General features: G+C 39.4%; 2 protein-coding genes across 4 annotated transcripts in view; both read left to right on the forward strand.

Annotated features, from left to right (window-relative positions):
• plcb4b (phospholipase C, beta 4b) overlaps positions 1–14,355 on the forward strand; it is a 65,056-nt gene extending 50,701 nt beyond the window's left edge. For 2 of the 3 annotated variants that reach the window (XM_015044108.1, XM_015044109.1), the window contains 21 exons: positions 435–583; positions 1,524–1,610; positions 1,692–1,836; positions 1,951–2,035; positions 2,395–2,519; positions 4,060–4,111; positions 4,541–4,643; positions 4,769–4,933; positions 6,387–6,591; positions 7,146–7,234; positions 7,317–7,473; positions 7,559–7,608; positions 8,666–8,731; positions 9,192–9,307; positions 9,487–9,562; positions 9,700–9,875; positions 10,006–10,107; positions 10,199–10,256; positions 10,440–10,526; positions 11,146–11,182; positions 11,823–14,355. In XM_015044108.1, coding sequence (XP_014899594.1) covers positions 435–583; positions 1,524–1,610; positions 1,692–1,836; positions 1,951–2,035; positions 2,395–2,519; positions 4,060–4,111; positions 4,541–4,643; positions 4,769–4,933; positions 6,387–6,591; positions 7,146–7,234; positions 7,317–7,473; positions 7,559–7,608; positions 8,666–8,731; positions 9,192–9,307; positions 9,487–9,562; positions 9,700–9,875; positions 10,006–10,107; positions 10,199–10,256; positions 10,440–10,526; positions 11,146–11,182; positions 11,823–11,899 — 2,207 coding nt within the window. In that variant the 3' untranslated portion in view covers positions 11,900–14,355. The remainder of the gene's footprint in view (positions 1–434; positions 584–1,523; positions 1,611–1,691; positions 1,837–1,950; positions 2,036–2,394; positions 2,520–4,059; positions 4,112–4,540; positions 4,644–4,768; positions 4,934–6,386; positions 6,592–7,145; positions 7,235–7,316; positions 7,474–7,558; positions 7,609–8,665; positions 8,732–9,191; positions 9,308–9,486; positions 9,563–9,699; positions 9,876–10,005; positions 10,108–10,198; positions 10,257–10,439; positions 10,527–11,145; positions 11,183–11,822) is intronic. The other variant, XM_015044110.1, reaches the window with a different exon arrangement.
• Positions 14,356–15,642: 1,287 nt separating this feature from the next.
• Positions 15,643–17,494, forward strand: ankrd63 (ankyrin repeat domain 63). Its single transcript, XM_015044159.1, has one exon. The coding sequence runs from the start codon at positions 16,016–16,018 to the stop codon at positions 17,408–17,410; it is 1,395 nt and encodes a 464-aa protein (XP_014899645.1). The 5' UTR covers positions 15,643–16,015; the 3' UTR covers positions 17,411–17,494.
• The last annotated feature ends 48 nt before the right edge of the window (positions 17,495–17,542 follow it).

Consider the following 17,542-nt stretch of genomic DNA (forward strand, 5'->3'; position numbering starts at 1 on the left):
GTCGCATAATGATACAAATGCAATAATTCTTTGTGCAATATACCAATACCACATGTAGCAAGTCTGCCCCACAGCATCATGCTTCCCCTTCCATGCTTGTTACAGTATTCTAAGGCTTATAGCCTCACATTGCTCTTAAAAAATATTTGTCTTGTCGGAGTATAAAATGCTTCTCCAGAATGTATTTATATCAGTTTAGCTTTTTTAAATTTTCATTTTTTGGAGTTATACAACAAGCTGTACTGAAATTGAATTAATACATTTATAGCCATGTTAATTATATGTTCCCTTCTGACCAGCACTGTTCTTCAAGAAAAATGTCTGATTCTGTGTAAAAGAAAAACTCCATATAGTTAATTTGTTTATTAAAAGAAAAGGGACTGACATACATTTGAGTAACTAAGTTTCTTTTCATACTATGTGTCTTGGTTTAGGGGAAAAAGAAGCTGAAGATAAAGACTTGAATTCAGAGGCTCCCAGCATTCTGTCAGAAGTCACCAGTGAGAAAGAGACGAACAGTGTTTCCCAGAGCAACGTCATCAGCTCTGGAAAAGAGGAAGAGCGCAGCAACAGCATCAAAAAGGTCAGTCTGTAGTTTGAGGATCAGATTTGGGCAAAAAGCTGTTTGTAGTTTGCACTTTTCAGATCATTTCATAGACCAAAATTAAATCTTACAGAAGCAAAAGCAATTAACTTAAACATTTATGATGTTACTCTTGGATTTTTTTAATATACCTGCAACTATTGTATAACATGCTTGTCTCAAGATTTGTGTGCTTTTGACTGATTTAGAAAATAATGCATACTAAGTTCATAGCATTAAACAATGTTTAGGTAAGCTATTTTTTCTTCCTCACCTGAATGTTGACAAATTTCTTATAGAATCAACTTTTTGAAATATTGATTTGGTTTTCTGTCAAAGTTTTTGATTCCTCAATTGATTTGACATTTTTTTTCTCAATTTTATAATTATTTTCAAATGTTTCACAGTAAGCTTTTGCATTTATCAAACACTTCAAAATCAAATTCAATAAAATTGTCTAAAATTTGGAAGAAAAAATTTGTTAAATATATTGACTTCATTTAAATGCCAACTGAATTACTTTGTGCATACAATTCATGAACAAATCGCTTAATTTTTTATTTATATTTGTCAAAATGGAAAGAACAAATGATAGACGGATTATACAGCTTTACGCCGTTTTTTCCAGTTTAATTTCTCAAATTCTTATTTTGAAAGCTGGAGTTGTTCACATTTCGCTGCAAAATAGTAGCCAATAGGGGGAAGGAAATCACATTTATGTTAAATTATTCATGAGGTACAAAAAAAAACAATCCATTGACTGCATCTTGAAAATGTCATTGAAATGTTTCCTGCCTCCGACTTCCTCAGTTTTAGTTCCAGTAAACATTACATGAAGTTACAGCAACTGATGTTGATAAATATTTTTAATGAAGTCAGATTAGCCATATTTGTAAAAATCACAGGGCTCCTCATGATTGGACCTTTTTTTTCCCCCCAGGTACCTGATGATGAGGTCACAGAGATTTCTGAAGCAACAGACGCCACAGATATTTCTGAGGCATCTGATCAAGACAACAACAAGAAGGCAAGAACCCGCCGATGCTTCTCCTTACTGTGTAGAGGTCTTTGGAAGATATTTATATAACCATTGCTGTGTTGTGTGCAGGGCGGAGACGTGGCGGAGGACTCTGAGGAGGCTCTGATAGCGCAATATAAATATGAGTCAGCCACCACAAATATCCACCCGTATCTCTCAGCCATGGTCAACTATGCACAGCCGGTGAAGTTCCAGGGTTTTGATGTTGCAGAAGGTGAGGATCATTACTGTTTTCTGTTTTCTGTACACTGATGTGGAGAGCAGAAAAACAGCTTCCAAGGCAAAGAGCCTGATTTTACCATTTCTGGTCCTATTTTGTGTGTTTCAGAGAGGAATATTCACCACAACATGTCATCCTTCAACGAGTCAGTGGGCCTGGGCTATCTGAAGACCAACGCCATCGAGTTTGTCAAGTATCCTTTGAGCCACTGAGATTACTGCTCCTTTAGATTTGAAAAACTTAATGGACACACCTTATGATATCATGATCAGCACTACTAAGTACACCTTCATTCTTTAAACTATATAGAGATCTCGTAAATCATTGGTTACTACAGCTGCATATTTTTCTGTGCTTTCTGTTCAAACAGAACATGCAGCGTCTCAAGCTTTATGTCTTTGCTAAGTCATGTTGGTTTGTTCGACCATCTGCATTTTCCATTGCTGTTACAGACATGCACACATTTTTAATCACACACTCACATGTGCAGAAACACACATGCTCTCCTTCTTTTTTTAATCCCTTTTGAAATTTTCCTGAGCATCAGTGCAGCTACAACAAGCGTCAGATGAGCCGTATCTACCCCAAAGGAGGCAGGGTGGACTCCAGTAATTATATGCCTCAGATCTTCTGGAACGCAGGCTGCCAGATGGTCTCCCTCAACTTCCAGACCCCAGGTACCACAGCATCCAACATGGGACTTCTGACCTCTCCCTCTCTTACACACACGTGTGTATTTAATGTGTTCCCGAAATATAGAAAAGCACCTCTGATCTTATGGTATCTTATGCACATGACGTGGTTGAAGGAGGACACGCTAATCAGCTGCTAAAGATGATGGAAAGGAATAAGAGCATGATATGCACCCAGTTTGAATTAAAATGTGTTTGATAACACTTTTTGTTCAGACATCACATGTGACCTAATGTTTTATGCTGCATGTTATTTATTATATGTACTGTCAACATTATCACTTACACAAAAATCACATTACTTGATGTTCAGTGCCTTGACTTTTCATTTTTGCTGCATTACAACCACAAACTTAAACAATACAGTGAATAACTGTAAAATGGAAGAAAAATGACAAGATTTCTGATCCTTATTCATAAAAAAAAGTTAAAAGGTGCAGCATAAGCCCACTATACTTTGATACCCCTGAATAAAATCTATTTATGAAAGAGTGGGGAAAAGTAAATTGTTTTGAAGAAAACCTTAAGAAGTTCTGCTTCACTCCTAGTGGTGGCAGTATCATGCTGTGGGGATGCTTGTCTATACATGCAACAGAGGACCTGGTCAGTTAATAAACAGAACTAACATGGGAAAAAGTGATGATACACAAAACTTAAAACTGGGGTGGAAGTTAATTTTCCAGCAGGTCAATGATCCTCGAATTTATGTCTCGATGTGCAAAGCTTCACTGTAATTGCAGTAAAATGTGTTCCTTCAAAATAGTCACTCAGGGAGGGTGAATACAAATAGATGCTGTAGAGTCCATGGTTAAAAATGTATAATTTTACTTCCACTTCACAATTACATGTTAATTTGTTTCAGTCTACTACAAAAAACCCTGCTGAAATTCCTGAAGTTTGTACTTGTTACATGAGAAAATGTGGAAAAGTACAAGAGGAGCATTTGTCTTTGCATCATACTGTCAAGTTTTTCATTTTCTTGTTGCATGAATTGATATGCAGTACTTATTTTCAGGTTTACATTCCTAGCTAGGAAGAACAAGCAGCGTTTTGTTTGAGTCTCTTGTGCAAATATTAACATAACCAACCTGCTGACACTTTATATATTAGTCTCATCTCCACAGTTGCTCCTGTTTATTTTTCAGCTTTTGACTGTGCAAGTCTCTTATGAAACTAACATTTTTAAATTGTGCACAAACATATATATATTGTGTTATGCCTACTGAACAGCAGCTGCTGCTCTGTATCTGGAAGCAAAAGCGGCTTGACCATATGGTCCACTGTGTGCAGGGCATGTGCAGAGCTGGAGGCCTTTTACAAAGGAGGTGGAGCTCTTGGAAGTAGATTATTTAAGAGCAAAGATGTTAAAGAAATAAATATCTCTCTGCTTTTCAGCCAAAAACCTAAAACATTTGCCAGTACTCTAATGTATTGTTTTCATATTGGGTTTTTGTCTTCATAATTTTAGATTTGTTGTGGTTCTAAAGCTATTAAAATCTCTTCTTTCTCCCCAATGCTCTTTCAGATCTGGCCATGCAGCTGAACCAAGGAAAGTTTGAGTACAACGGCTGTTGTGGGTGAGAGCAGAGAAGACCCCCTCCCCCCTCCACCTCCATCTCCCTCTCTCTAAGGCTCATCAATTACAACTTGTCACATCTCATTACTTATTGCCAGTAGCTACTACTTGCCCCTGAGAGCCAATAAGTGCTTTGGAAAAGGACGCTCCCTTTCACTATTCTCTGAATTCATTTACATCTTCCTCCTCCCATTGCTGTCTCCATTCCTCGGCTAATACTGTCCCTGAGGGCAGGGATTGTACTGCTAATACTAGGAATGTCATCTGCGAGGAGAGCAGGGCATTTGCAGACAACCATCATTATTAATATTTTCTAATGTGGAGTGTCTAATGGTTTTTCTCTCTCTGATATTGGTAGAAATGTGTGATTTTCAAAATATTAGCATTCATTGAGTTTACCCAGAGGTGATTTTGTTGTTCCTGTGCTCAGGTACCTGCTGAAGCCAGATTTCATGCGTCGGTCAGACAGGACGTTTGACCCGTTCTCTGAGACGCCGGTGGATGGCGTCATTGCAGCAACCTGCAGCGTCCAGGTTAGCCCATCAGAATACCGGCGGCTGTTATTACAACAGGAACAGCAGCATGTTTATCATTTTTATCCTCACTAACATTTCTTTGTGAAATCTGCATTAAGTTGCGTTTTCCTGCTAAATTTCAGGTGTTCTCAGGACAGTTTCTGTCTGACAAAAAAATTGGCACGTACGTTGAAGTTGATATGTACGGCTTGCCTACGGATACAATCCGGAAAGAGTTCCGCACACGCATGGTGATGAACAATGGACTGAATCCAGCCTACAACGAAGAGCCCTTTGTTTTCAGAAAGGTATGAAGCAAGACTAGATGATGTCATTCTCAAATTAGACTGCACTGCTCTTGCAAAAATATAAACTTTTTCTGTCCATTTTTAAAATAAAAATCAAAAAGTTTACTATCAATTTACTCCTGATCCACTACATCCATGAATTCAGCTTTTGCAAACTCTTCATCTCCCACTAGTACACAAAATCCAGCACCTTAAGCATGCAGACTTGTCTAGTTGTGATCTTTACTAGTAAATATATCACAACCATGTATTATTGGTATTATTACAAATTGAAAGGAGGGGAAGAATGAAGAAAGGATTGGTTTACTTATGAATACAACATTTATGCAACGAGGGAGGGCATAAATACAAATAGTCCATATCCAGACCTTGAAAATCCTCCAATTCTCAGGGCAATCTTCAATGAATTTTTGGGGGATTTTGTGATAAACCAACACAAAATGGTTCATAATTTTGTAGTAGAAGGAATCAGCGCATGGGTTTTCAAAAGTATTTTTTGCAAATAAACTTCCTAAAAGCTTGAGCTGATCCTGATCTGGGTTGTCCTCCTGTCCCATTAGCGAGCCTTTTGCAGGCTTCAACAGTCTTTATTTCTAGTATCCTAAAGCAACGCCGGGCAACGTGGAGCAAATTGTGAGGTGTACGTTAGTTTGTGTCTGAGCAAAGATGAAGATGGAAATGAGGATAAAATAAATGACGTAGAAACAAGGAAAGAAAAAAATAATTACAGATAAAGAAGAGAAACAAGAAACTGAAAGACCTGAGACAGAAAGCCATGTGTAGATAATAGTGCTGCTCTCAGCAGAATAGGAAGTCTCTCAGCCATGACTGTGACTCCAGCTTTCTAACACACACCATCCATCAAACCCTGCCGCAGTGCTGCTTTACTCTCTCCTTCTCACATACACACACACTGCTATCAAAGCAGGGCCATCATACCCGGAGCTGCTGCCGGGTCTCTCGTTTCACGTCCATGCTTACAAATGCCTGCAGATGCTGCTGTACCTTCAGTGCTTACATACTGCTGTCAAGATGACTGAGCAAACAGTACACATCAGCAGTACTCGTACTATGTCAATGGAAATGCACGCGCACACACACACACACACACACACACGGTGCCTCCAACCACTGATCTCCAGCTTCATCTCCTTTGTATCCATTTATCCTCCCTTTATGTGCAGTTATCTCCCAACACGGAACCAGTTAACACATTTATTCCCTAGTTTTTTTTCTAAAGACACACTGATCACAACACATGGCCTCATCGGTAGCACACTGCTCTCCATCTCTTCATGTAATGCCCCCAGTTTCATCCTTGACTCACTACTTTAAATGAAATTTGGCTGCTTTATTTTATTCACTATTTGCTCTATATGTTTCTCGCACCGTTATTTAAATAAAGAAACATTTTCCTCCCTCCCAACCTTTCTCCTAACATCCCTACCTCTAGGTAATCTTACCAGATCTGGCGGTGCTGCGCATCGCGGTGTACGACGACAACAACAAGCTGATTGGCCAGCGCATCCTGCCTCTGGACGGGCTGCAGGCTGGCTACCGACACATCTCCCTGAGGAACGAAGGCAACAACCCTCTGTCGTTGCCGACCGTCTTCTGCCAAATCATCCTCAAGACGTACGTGCCCGACGGCTTCGGAGGTGAGGGCAGCAGGACTACACACACACCCACAGCGACACGTGCATTTATTCACTTGAAGTTTTTTATTTTTGAACAGAGAACTACAAGTGGCTCTCATTCTGACTTGCAATATTTAACTCCCCTCAGATTATTCATGGCTGATAATAAAAAGGCGTCTGTAGCCTACAGGGAGAGCAGGGGAGAAATGGAAAGTTTAGCAAGTCTCTTCTCATCCTGTGCCCCGGGTGGCTTAGCTTTAACATTTGCAGTAATGGCACGGCACAAATGATGACGACAGTAAATCTGCAGACTGCTTCATACGGGCACAAGCATACAAATGAGTTGGACAATTGGAGTTGCCATTAAATAAAGCCAAGAGGCTTTGAGTGTAGAGCCATTACTGAGACTATTAGCTTCTCTCCCTATCCAGTACAGCACTGCTCAAAATTGAATCCTCTTCATTTGATATGATTGTACCCCCCACCCTGTTTATTCACTTGTTTTATCTGAAGGATATTGAACTTTTACAACTGTATTTTTTTTGTTTTATTTTTTTCAATATTTTTGCATGCAGCAATTGTGGATGCTCTATCAGATCCAAAGAAGTTTTTGACCATAGCGGAGAAGAGAGCCGACCAGATGAAGGCCCTGGGGATTGACACGGTACCCACAACAAATGGAAAGAGTAACTGCCTTTTCACAATAAAAACACCTTCCTATTTTAACTTTACCCTTCGTCTCACAGAATGACATAGCAGATGTTCCCAATGGAAGCTCAAAGAATGACAAGAAGGGAAAGGGAAAAGGAGACACAGGGAAAGCCAGTGTGACACAACAAGCCAGCTCAGATATGGCCCAGACCTCCAACTCTGTCCAGAACAACACAAACGAGAACAAGAAGGGTAAACGCTGAATTCTTATAGATTTTTTAAACGTACTCATCCTGTTTTTATTCCAAACACTGAGGTTTTTTTGCTGCTGTTTTAGATGCTGCGCTTGTGCCTAATGTGAGCATTGATGACTTAAAGCAAATGAAGGTTTGTGTTGTTTTGCTTCACTTTTGAAAGATTTGTGATTAATGTGGATTTCAGGGTTTAAGATTTAAAAAAAAAGCCTAATTAAATAATAAAATACCTTACAAAAGGATTTTTGCTCCTTAACCTTTTCCACGTTACCTTAAACTTCAAAGTGTTTTGTTAGACTATTGATTTATAACCCAATCCCACCTTCTGTGTTGCTGTTTGTTCTCAATAAACCTCAGATGCCTTCACAGAACCATCTGCACTTATCAAGTTACACACAGCTGATTTCTGAAGGCAATTAGATGCATTGGATTTTATGAAGGAGTGTTAGAATAAAAGGAGAAAATTACATATTTATGTCTCACATTTTAGATCTTCTAGTACAACAAAAAATTTGAGAACCAGCAATTATGTCCTACTTTGTGTTAGTTTATTGCTTATGAAGCATTTGTGTTTTGGGTTAATGAGGGATTTGTTCTCCACAGCTTAACTAACATGAATATTTAATCTGCCTAGGTCGAGTTTCCATAGTTTGGTATGAAACCCAGGTTATTATGTAGGAGTACAGAATGTGATTTAAAAAACTGGAATCAAATCATCCATACTTAATTTTATCTCAGTGTTTTATAGCTCAAATACCATATACTATCTATAGACATCTTTTGACAATTTTATAGTGGTTGAACACTAAAATGGGAATAAAATCGCTCAACTCAAATTACGTTTGTGATAAACTCTAATAATTAGAGCCTACCAGATGTGTCTTGTCATAAAAATACCTAAAGAAGCTGCAGTTAAAATCACTGAAAGTTAAACGTGGGAGGTTGTGATGGCCTAAATTTGTATCTTAAAAGTATTCAAGCTTTACTAGTTAAAAGGGTATGAGAGGGTGAAAGTGAAAATACATTTTTAAAAAGTGTTAAGTGGAAAACATTTTTTAACACTTTTAGGTTATAATGTGGGAAAGATTAAGGGGTAGGAATATTTTTGCAAGGACTTGTACACGCTGTTCAGTGTCAGCCCTCATTATGGCCAGCATAAGACGACCTTACATCTGTGTTTCTCTCTGCAGAGCTACCTAAAGCTGATTAAAAAGCAGCAGAAGGAGCTCAACGCTTTAAAGAAGAAACACTCAAAGGTAGGTGGGAGTTTGTTGGTAATGCAAAGTGGCTGCTGCTTATTCCTGATGGCGATTGAAGCTCAGAAAACCAGAAGCACAACAAGGGAAATGCTGCAACCTTTCATCTTCTGCCTCATCATTTTATGCCTGCTCACATAAACACAGACAGTCCTTTGTAAACAAACAGAAGACGACCACGTGACGAATGCTTAGGAAGAAATTAGACTTGCTAAAGTTCTGTTTTGGCCAGCTATCTCCATGGAGACCATGGTGGATGCTCGCTCAGTCACCCTACCTCATTAATTATTATCACGGTATTACTCTTGTTGTGCAACATATGAATATTAGCAACATCTGTTGACTGAAAGACGATGACAACTTGCCTGTTTTGTTTCAAATGTTGCTGTTAAATCAAAGCTATAGTGGTGCAAAAGGCAAACATCCATCCACTTAGGGTTTTACTCTGTGTACACAACAGGATCAAAATGCAATGCAGAAAGCCCATTGCACTCAGGTGGATAAGATGGTGTCCCACCATGAAAAGGAAAAGACTAATCTGGATAAACTGTTGGAGAAAGCCATCAAGAAACGAGGGTAAGAAAACAACCATGAGACAAGCAAGATCATTATTATGTGAAAACATAACATAATAATAATGTTTTCACATAATAAAAACATTATGTGCAGGTTCCAGATTCACACTCTGGAACCTGCAGAGTGTGAATCTGCAGGTACAAGATGAGTTTGATTCTCACTTCTGTGTTTACTGACAGGGAGAACAACTGTCAAGAGCTGAAGAAGGAGACAGAAGATAAGATCCAAACTCTCACCACAGATCATAAAGCAAAGGTATCAAAAACTAATGTCTCCTAGAGATGGTCGTACTGGAAAAACAATCAATACACAACTGTGCTGTCTGTCTGTGTGTGTGTGTGTGTGTGTGTGTGTGCGTGTGTGCGTGTGCGTGTGCGCGTGTGTGGGGGCAGGTGAAAGACATCACAGCACAACACACCAAGGAGTGGTCGGAGCTGATCAGTAGTCACAGCAGCGAAGAGCGCGAGATGAAGGACAGTCATGTTACCCAGCAGTGTGAGCACCTCAAGAAACTCCTTTGTAGTGTCCAGGAGCAGCAGACCCTGCAGCTCAAACTCATTCATGAAAGGTAAGACAGACAGACAGACAAACACACACACTCTGTATTCACTTGCTATAGTCTCAGAATTCTACCAAACACAGTAGAGGAGCAACAGTGGCATTTAGTCTTTTTTTTTTCCTGGAAATGTGCAACTCAGGCAAAGCAAAGAGATGCGTGCCAACCAGGCTAAGATGTCCATGGAGAACAGTAAAGCAATCAGCCAAGACAAAAGTATCAAAAACAAGGCAGAGCGAGAGAGGTGGGTCACAATACAAAGCCTTATAAAAGTATTATCTGGAGTAGAAATATTTACTTGTTTTTCTTATGAGGTGAATGCTTTTGTCATTCAGGAGAGTGCGGGAGTTAAACTGCAGCAACACCAAGAAGTTTTTGGATGAGAGGAAGAGGGTATGTTTGCTATGATGTACATAAACTACTTTAACAACAGTAGTAAAAAATACATTATATACATTTATAGCATCATGAGAAATGTTCATAAGTAACTAACAAGTTAAAGCAGTGCTATCAAGTAAGTCTCTAGATTATTTTGTATTCCAGTCATGAAATGTTCGTGTTCTGATTTGCTTCCAGTTGGCTATGAAACATCAGAAGGAGATGGAGCAGCTGGAGAAAAATCAGACGGAGCAGTTGGATAAACTGGAGAAGCACAACGAGCAGGTAAGCAGATGATAATGAACTAAAGGAGCCTGAATTTCACAAACTGTAGATTTAAGTGGAAAACCAAACTTCCTTATAGGATATCAACAGTGTGTTTTCAGTAACAAGGCTTTTATATTTGCAATTAAACTCCTCTAATAAGTGCTTACTACCTAGTTTTGCATGCTTCTGCTGGTATCACCCTATTTTAGCTTTACTTATTGTCAGAAGAAACATTTTGGTTAAGTTAGATGATTACTATAAATCTTCCAGATTATGTCATGTCAATCTAAGATTCTCAATCTAATCAGTTTATAAAGGCGACATAAAAGTACTACAGCTACATCAATTTTGTAAGAATTATTGTCATTGTTTTTGGAAGCAGTGATTAAAAACATTAACACTTGTCCTAATAATAAATGTGATATAAGAGATTGGATTTTCGTAATTTGAGTGTGAAATTGTGCTACTGCATGTCAAGATTTAATCTTTTTATACATTTGTACCATGGTTGTGCAAAAAATGTGAGGGATGCTGTGTGAGGTCATGTCCCATTTTCTTTCACCATCTGTCACAAGATCTGTACATGTCTAACATGTATGCTCATTTTTTGTTTTATGATTTGCTTCTTCCGTCACAGCTTTTGAAATCACACCATGCAAACAAACAGGTTCAAGGTAGGCATCATCTGTTAGCTCTACCTCTGATACCAGCTTTGTGCTTCATTTCATGGGCATGTTTCCCTTTGTGCATCTCTTTTGTCTCTCTGTGGTGATATCTGGAGAGCCTTCTCAAAATTTGACTTTGTTTTCATTGATAAAGCTTTTGTTTCTCCCAAGTATTTGAAATGACTTTACAAATTAAAGCAGAAAAGTGGTACGGCTTAAAAGAAAACAAACTTCTCTATTGTAAAATCCAATCCTGTCTTTTCAGTCTGCAGCACTTGAAGGTGTCAGGCATGCCAACTAGCAGCTTGACTCATTTATCACCATGACTCACCAGCCATTACGAAGCAAAAAAAAGCCAGCTCACAACCTGATGTGATGCGTTTTCATTCCAGCTCACAATCATTTACATTCATAGCATGTGACAACATCCATCTGTTGACATTTTGTGACAACCATCACCAGCATGATAGGATTTGTTTTACTCTGATAATCTGCACAGCGAAACAACTTATGCGAGAGTCGTAAACGGCAGACTGAGATTGTAAACGGGAATTTGTAGGAAAAGACGGATGAATTCTCTGCAAAATGTTTGCGCTTCCACATTCCAGTCACATCTGCGTCTGAGTCACTGTTTTCTATCTCCCCAAAGGCCAAGGACATCCAGCAGATGGTGAAGTTGGAGGAGGAGATGGACCGCAGACCTGCCACGGTGGTCTGAGCGACTGACCGCGTCACGGGCCCACACATGTACACTGACGCACACTCGTACTCACGCACACACACACACACACACACACACAGAGCGGTGCAGAAACACTCCCCCTGCAGGACATCCTCTACAGTGCAGAGATCATTCTCTCTAAACAGTCTAATGTTAATCTAATCTTGACTCAAACACGTGGAAGCTTTTTTTCCTTTGTTCACTCCAGCCACGCCCCGTGTCTTCTGCACCTTTTATCCTGCCAATCAACTTTGTACCACTGAGCCATTGCTGCTTGTCGCTGTTCCACCGGGGGCGCGACCACTTCTGTCGGGGAAAGGAAACGTTACTTTGCGGACTGAGCAACAAAAACAGACACATCCCTTCCTCCTCCGCAGCACCTTGACTTCAGTGAGTTTTCTACACGGCAAAAGCTTCAGCTGTTGGTAGAATCAAGCACACACACACACAAACACATCATGGTTCACACACAGCAGATATCTCTTCCTGTTTAGTTTTAATTGGCACCCAATAAACTCACAGTTTCAGTGTGTAAAGAGGGGAGAGGAGGTGTTTGACTCTGCTACTCCAGCACAAGTGAATAAACTTTGTGAAATACACTGTACACACACCACCAGTCCTGTCCTGAGCACTTTGTATATGATAGGTTGTTCAATGTGGGAAATGTAGCAGTGCACTACTGTATGATTCTCTGTCTTTCAGTAAGAATGTATCTTAAAAAACCAAACTATTAAAAGGTAACTCTTAGAGAGAGGACCCCTTCCTCACCAATATTGATGTCTTGTTGAGTTGGATACCTGTAAAGGGATGACGGGTAATCAGTTGTTGCTAATATTCAGTCAGATTTTTATGTTGATTTACTATTTGATACAGAAAGTCAAATGGATGGTGCAATAACTTTCGCACAGACTTCATTTATCAGATTCCAGCTGAATGCATCTCTCTCGTATTCAATAAATCAGAATGTTATCGAAAAGCTAATTTATTTTAGTAACTCAGTTCACCAAGTGAGACGCACTAAAGCTTAAACCTTTGTTAATTATGATGATTTTCCACCTGCGGCTAATCAAAACATTACATTTAAGATTAGAATATCACATTGGACCAATAAAGGAACTTTAATCCAGAAATGTGGGCTTAACGAAAAGAATAATTTAACACCTGCTTAAAAGGTTGCTAATTTTCTAAAGCTACTTTCAATCTGTCAAATGAGGTTCGCTGTATCACAGATTCTAATTTATTGAGTATAACTGTATAAATCCTTTGGGGCCACAGGATCATACATACTATGCAAAAGTAAATTCATCTTTCCCCCCAAAAAAGATCTAATGATAGTTTTGACTAAAGGTGACCCAAACAGAGGGTCAAATACAGAAAGAAGTAACCAAAAAGTGGGGTGTTTTTATACTTGTTTTTACATGACCAGAGGCAATAAAAGCTATTTCAAGATAAAGTGAAACTTTGTTTTGCATTACACACTTGTTTTAGTTTGTAGACTTAAAACTCCCTTTAAAATTGAGCCGAATTGCACCAGAATACTGTTTGTGGGTTTTTAGATGGCTTTTATCTACAACCCTGACTAACATGAATACAGAAAAGAGACGGCATCCAAATGTTTACCCAAATAATACAAAGACTTAATATAACATGTTAAAGGGGGACAAAAGCACTTGTTGGGATTTTGGCCTTTTATAGAGAATGTTTTTTTTTCCTGTTTTATTCTGCTGTAATAAATAATGGTAGAAGAGGTGTTTATGTATATATTCTGCTGGAATGTAATTAAATGACTTGTCTTTCTGACCAGTGTTCTTTCTTTTAAGAGCTTGGGGACAGACTGTCATGTCGGGGAAGGACATTTATCAAGCACTGGCCTCTTTTTTTTTTTTTTTTATCCTTTTGTTTTGTTTCCCTTCACTGCACCACACCACACAATCTAAAGCTCACCACATATCTAGAACAGAGATAAAAATGAGTAAAAAGTGCTTTTAAAGTTTATTCCATCGCTTTCAGATGTGCCACTCAGTGTCTGCTAGGATGTTTAAATTATTTTATGAATGATAAAATGCCAAATTAAGGGGTTATTTGTATGAAGGTATATATAAATAAATATATATTATATATATATTAGATAATGTGTAGTTTAAGATTATTATGTTAGAGGCTTTTTTTGCACTAGTTGTTTCTGTTGTGTGAAAACTTGTAACCTTGGACTTTGAGTTTGTCCTAAAAGAAAAAAAAACATTATTTTTGCAGAGCAACATCCCTGATTTCATTCCCTTAGTTTCTACTGTATCTCTTTGTTTTCTATTTGAACTGTAGCTTGTCAACAGACATTCTGTGTGTGTTTTTGTATTTATATTGTACTGTTGGACTTATAGCATTAACAATACTGTTGTTATCCAGCTCCTTTAATACTGTTTTATAGTACGTGTATCAATAAATCCAGGTGTAAAAATGAGACGATTACCTTTGGCTGATTTGTGTCTATTTTACAGGGCCTTGATAAAGTAATCACACTCCTTTAACTTTTGCACATTTTATCACACTTAAGTTACAAACTGCAATGTGAGGATTTTATGTAACCAACACATATTTGTGAAGTGGAACTATATACATTTTCTAATTACAACTGAGAACTGCGGAATGCATTTGTAATCAAACTCCCCTTTCTCCAATAGCCCTAAAATAAATTCAATGCAAGAAAATTGCAAGTCAGAGGTCACCTAATTACATTAAATGGCGTTAATCTGTGTCTAATTTAATCTTCTTATAAAAACAGATCTTGTGTGAAGCCCTCAGAGGTTTGAACAGGTCAGAGAAAAGGGTAAGATGTGAAAATCAGGTTAAGCATATAGCAATATCCCATCTTTGAGGATTTCATGGAGCGGTGTTAAACAAATCATCTGAAAACAGCTCAACCACAAACCTATAAACCATGACAAGCAGCCAAGAGGCCAGTGGTAACTCTGGAGGAGCTGCAGAGATTCACGAGTCAGGAAGGAGAACATAATGACAGAAAAACCATTACAGACCCACATAGGAAAGGAAAGGAACCCCCACCCCAAAGAAACAATAAAATGCTGGAATTCTGCAGAGTTAAATCAACACTATGCCAAATCTATCTGGTCCTTATCAGAATTTGTCAATTTAACTCTTTCAGAGTTCATTCAACAAGAAATAGAGTAATTTTGAACAGTTGAAATAGTTATAACTATTCAAACTATTGTTGAAATAATTCTGTAAGAGTTAATGCTAATTCTGAGAAGGACCAAAAATATCAATCAAATTTTATTTGCATAGCACATTTAAGCAGCAAAGCATTTCAAAGTGCTGTACATCATTAAACACAAAAGCACAGAGTCATGCAACATTGAATCAGCAATCAAAAACATTAGATTTCCTGCCAAAATTTAAAAAATAAACTCGGCATAGTGTTGATTTAACTCTGCAGAAATTGAGTGTGCATATTTATGTTTGATTTATTCTAAGTCTGAATCTGTAGGAAGATTTCATGTTTCATGTCAGAAAATCCATCTTATCTAACTGAACCTGAACTATCTTCAAACAAAAATATTGTGAAAAGCAGGTATAGACATGACAAAAGCTTCCATCTGCAATTGCAAAATTATCTGAAATAGAGCAGTTTAAAAAAATGCACGCCACACTTTTCAGATTAGTATGTAGTATAAAAATATTTGTACAGTGTCTCATTTTCCACTTCAGCTATGCACTACTATGCTATGAAGTTTGTTTTGTAACAGTTCAAGCTGATGGTGACCTGATGTCTCCAGACCCAAACGCGGTGAGTGGACAGCACACGCTCCAATTTACTTTCCAAATTTATGTTCCTTCATCTCATTCAACAAGTGTGGAGTGAATTTATATGCCAGCGCCTCTCACAAGCACCGTCCGCTCCATCGCAGAGTCTCTTTATTATTATAAACATCGTATTTCCATTAGAAAGCAGAACAAAGCCCGATAATTATGCTCGAGTTGCCCCCGGAAATCTCGCTTTCTCTAGCCTATATATTAGGATCGCTGGGTCTGTCGGGACGCTTTCCCCGGAAGCAGACAAGCAGACATGAGTTTTCTTAGTTAAATCTTCGTCTTGTTGAAGAAACATGCTCAAAACTACTGGGCAGACAGGCACAAAAATCCTCCTGGATGCGATGTCCAAGGATAAAGTCCACTTGGCCAGGTTTGTTCTGGACGCGCTGGATGGAGAAATCGTTGACTCCACAGCGGACGGCGCGCAGACGCCCCTCATCTCTTCCGTTCTGCTGCCCGACAGCCAGACCAGATGTAAGTTCGTAGAGCTTCTGCTGCACAGGGGGGCCAGCGTCAACTATCAAGATGGGAACGGACGCACAGCGCTCAGCTACGCCTGCGAGAAAGGCTACCTGGACGCGGTTAAGATCCTGGTCCAGAACGGCGCAGATCCAGAGATCCTGGACTCGTGGGGGAACACCCCGTTGATGTACGCGGCTGTAGCGGATCACACCTTAGTTGTTGAGTTTTTGGCGAGAGCCTTCAAGAGGTTAGGTTTGCAGATAGACAGGCAGAACAAAGCTGGCAACTCTGCTGTTGAAGTGGCAAAGTTCCTCGGTCACACAGAGTGCATTTCTGCGCTTACCAATAACTCCAAGAGGAGCCGTGAGGTTGATGAAGGCAAGATTGAGGGAAAAGTTGATAGTTTGGCCAGTAAACTTGAAGTCCTCAAAATGAGTGGCCGTGCAGAAATGTCTCAGATAAAGCCCAGTCGTTTGCCACCGATGGAGTTTGAAAGAGAAAATAATAAATCCTCTTTGGGTCTACAGGATATGATCTTCTCTGGAGCACGCACTCCTGTGCCCCGACCAGGGATTTACAATCAACCCATTTCTAAACAATGCACCTCCCTGGAAAAGATGCCCTCCTCTACTCATCACTTGCCCCCTCTCTTAAACGGACGTGATGCTGAAAAGCTAATTTTCTTCTCCCCCCAGCCAAACAGAAACATGCCGCATCCCTGTGCGCCATCCACTCTTGGCATCTTACTGACTCCCATTCTTCCCAACAAATGTGAGGCTGAGAGGGGAAGGGAGAAATCTTTCCGCGTGGGAAGATTTAACGAGTGCTACTACAGGAAAAGATGCAGTCTGCCAACCAGTATGCTTAGCCCCACACCTCCAGAGCGCACTCTGGTGCCTGTGCGTAAATCCAGGACGGTGAGGAGGCGCAAAGAGTCGATGAGCTTCACCGAACCGCTTCCGTTTGCCACAACAGCTTCTGCCTCAACTCCAACAACTTTCTCAGCATTGACTAATAAACTCTTCCGAAGATTTACCTCCCCGGAGTTCAAGAAAGTCGTTGGAGATCTGGAACAGAATCCGTTGCGGTCTTTAGGCCGCATCCCGCGATCAGAAACTTTCCCTCAGGAGACGAGGCATCCGCAGGTGGACAGTACGCCCAGCATCGACAGCATCAGCTCCGTTAAGTGCGAGTTTGACTTTCAGTTCAGACAGACAAACTCTTAAGACTGAGCGCCATGTGCAAAAGGGGGGCAAAGGACTGCTATGTTACGTAATAATGTTTTTTTTTTTTTTTTTTTTTTTTTTTTTTTACTTTTAAGGGGGGGAAAATTTTTTTTTAAAAAAAAAAATTTTAAA

Source organism: Poecilia latipinna, unplaced genomic scaffold, assembly GCF_001443285.1.
Source record: "Poecilia latipinna isolate Pla-1442-1.1 unplaced genomic scaffold, P_latipinna-1.0 Scaffold663, whole genome shotgun sequence".
Lineage (NCBI taxonomy): Eukaryota > Metazoa > Chordata > Actinopteri > Cyprinodontiformes > Poeciliidae > Poecilia > Poecilia latipinna.

Coding starts and splice junctions, on each gene's coding strand:
- ankrd63 (XM_015044159.1), top strand. CDS start 16,016: ATGCTCAAAACTACTGGGCAGACAGGCACAAAAATCCTCCTGGATGCG.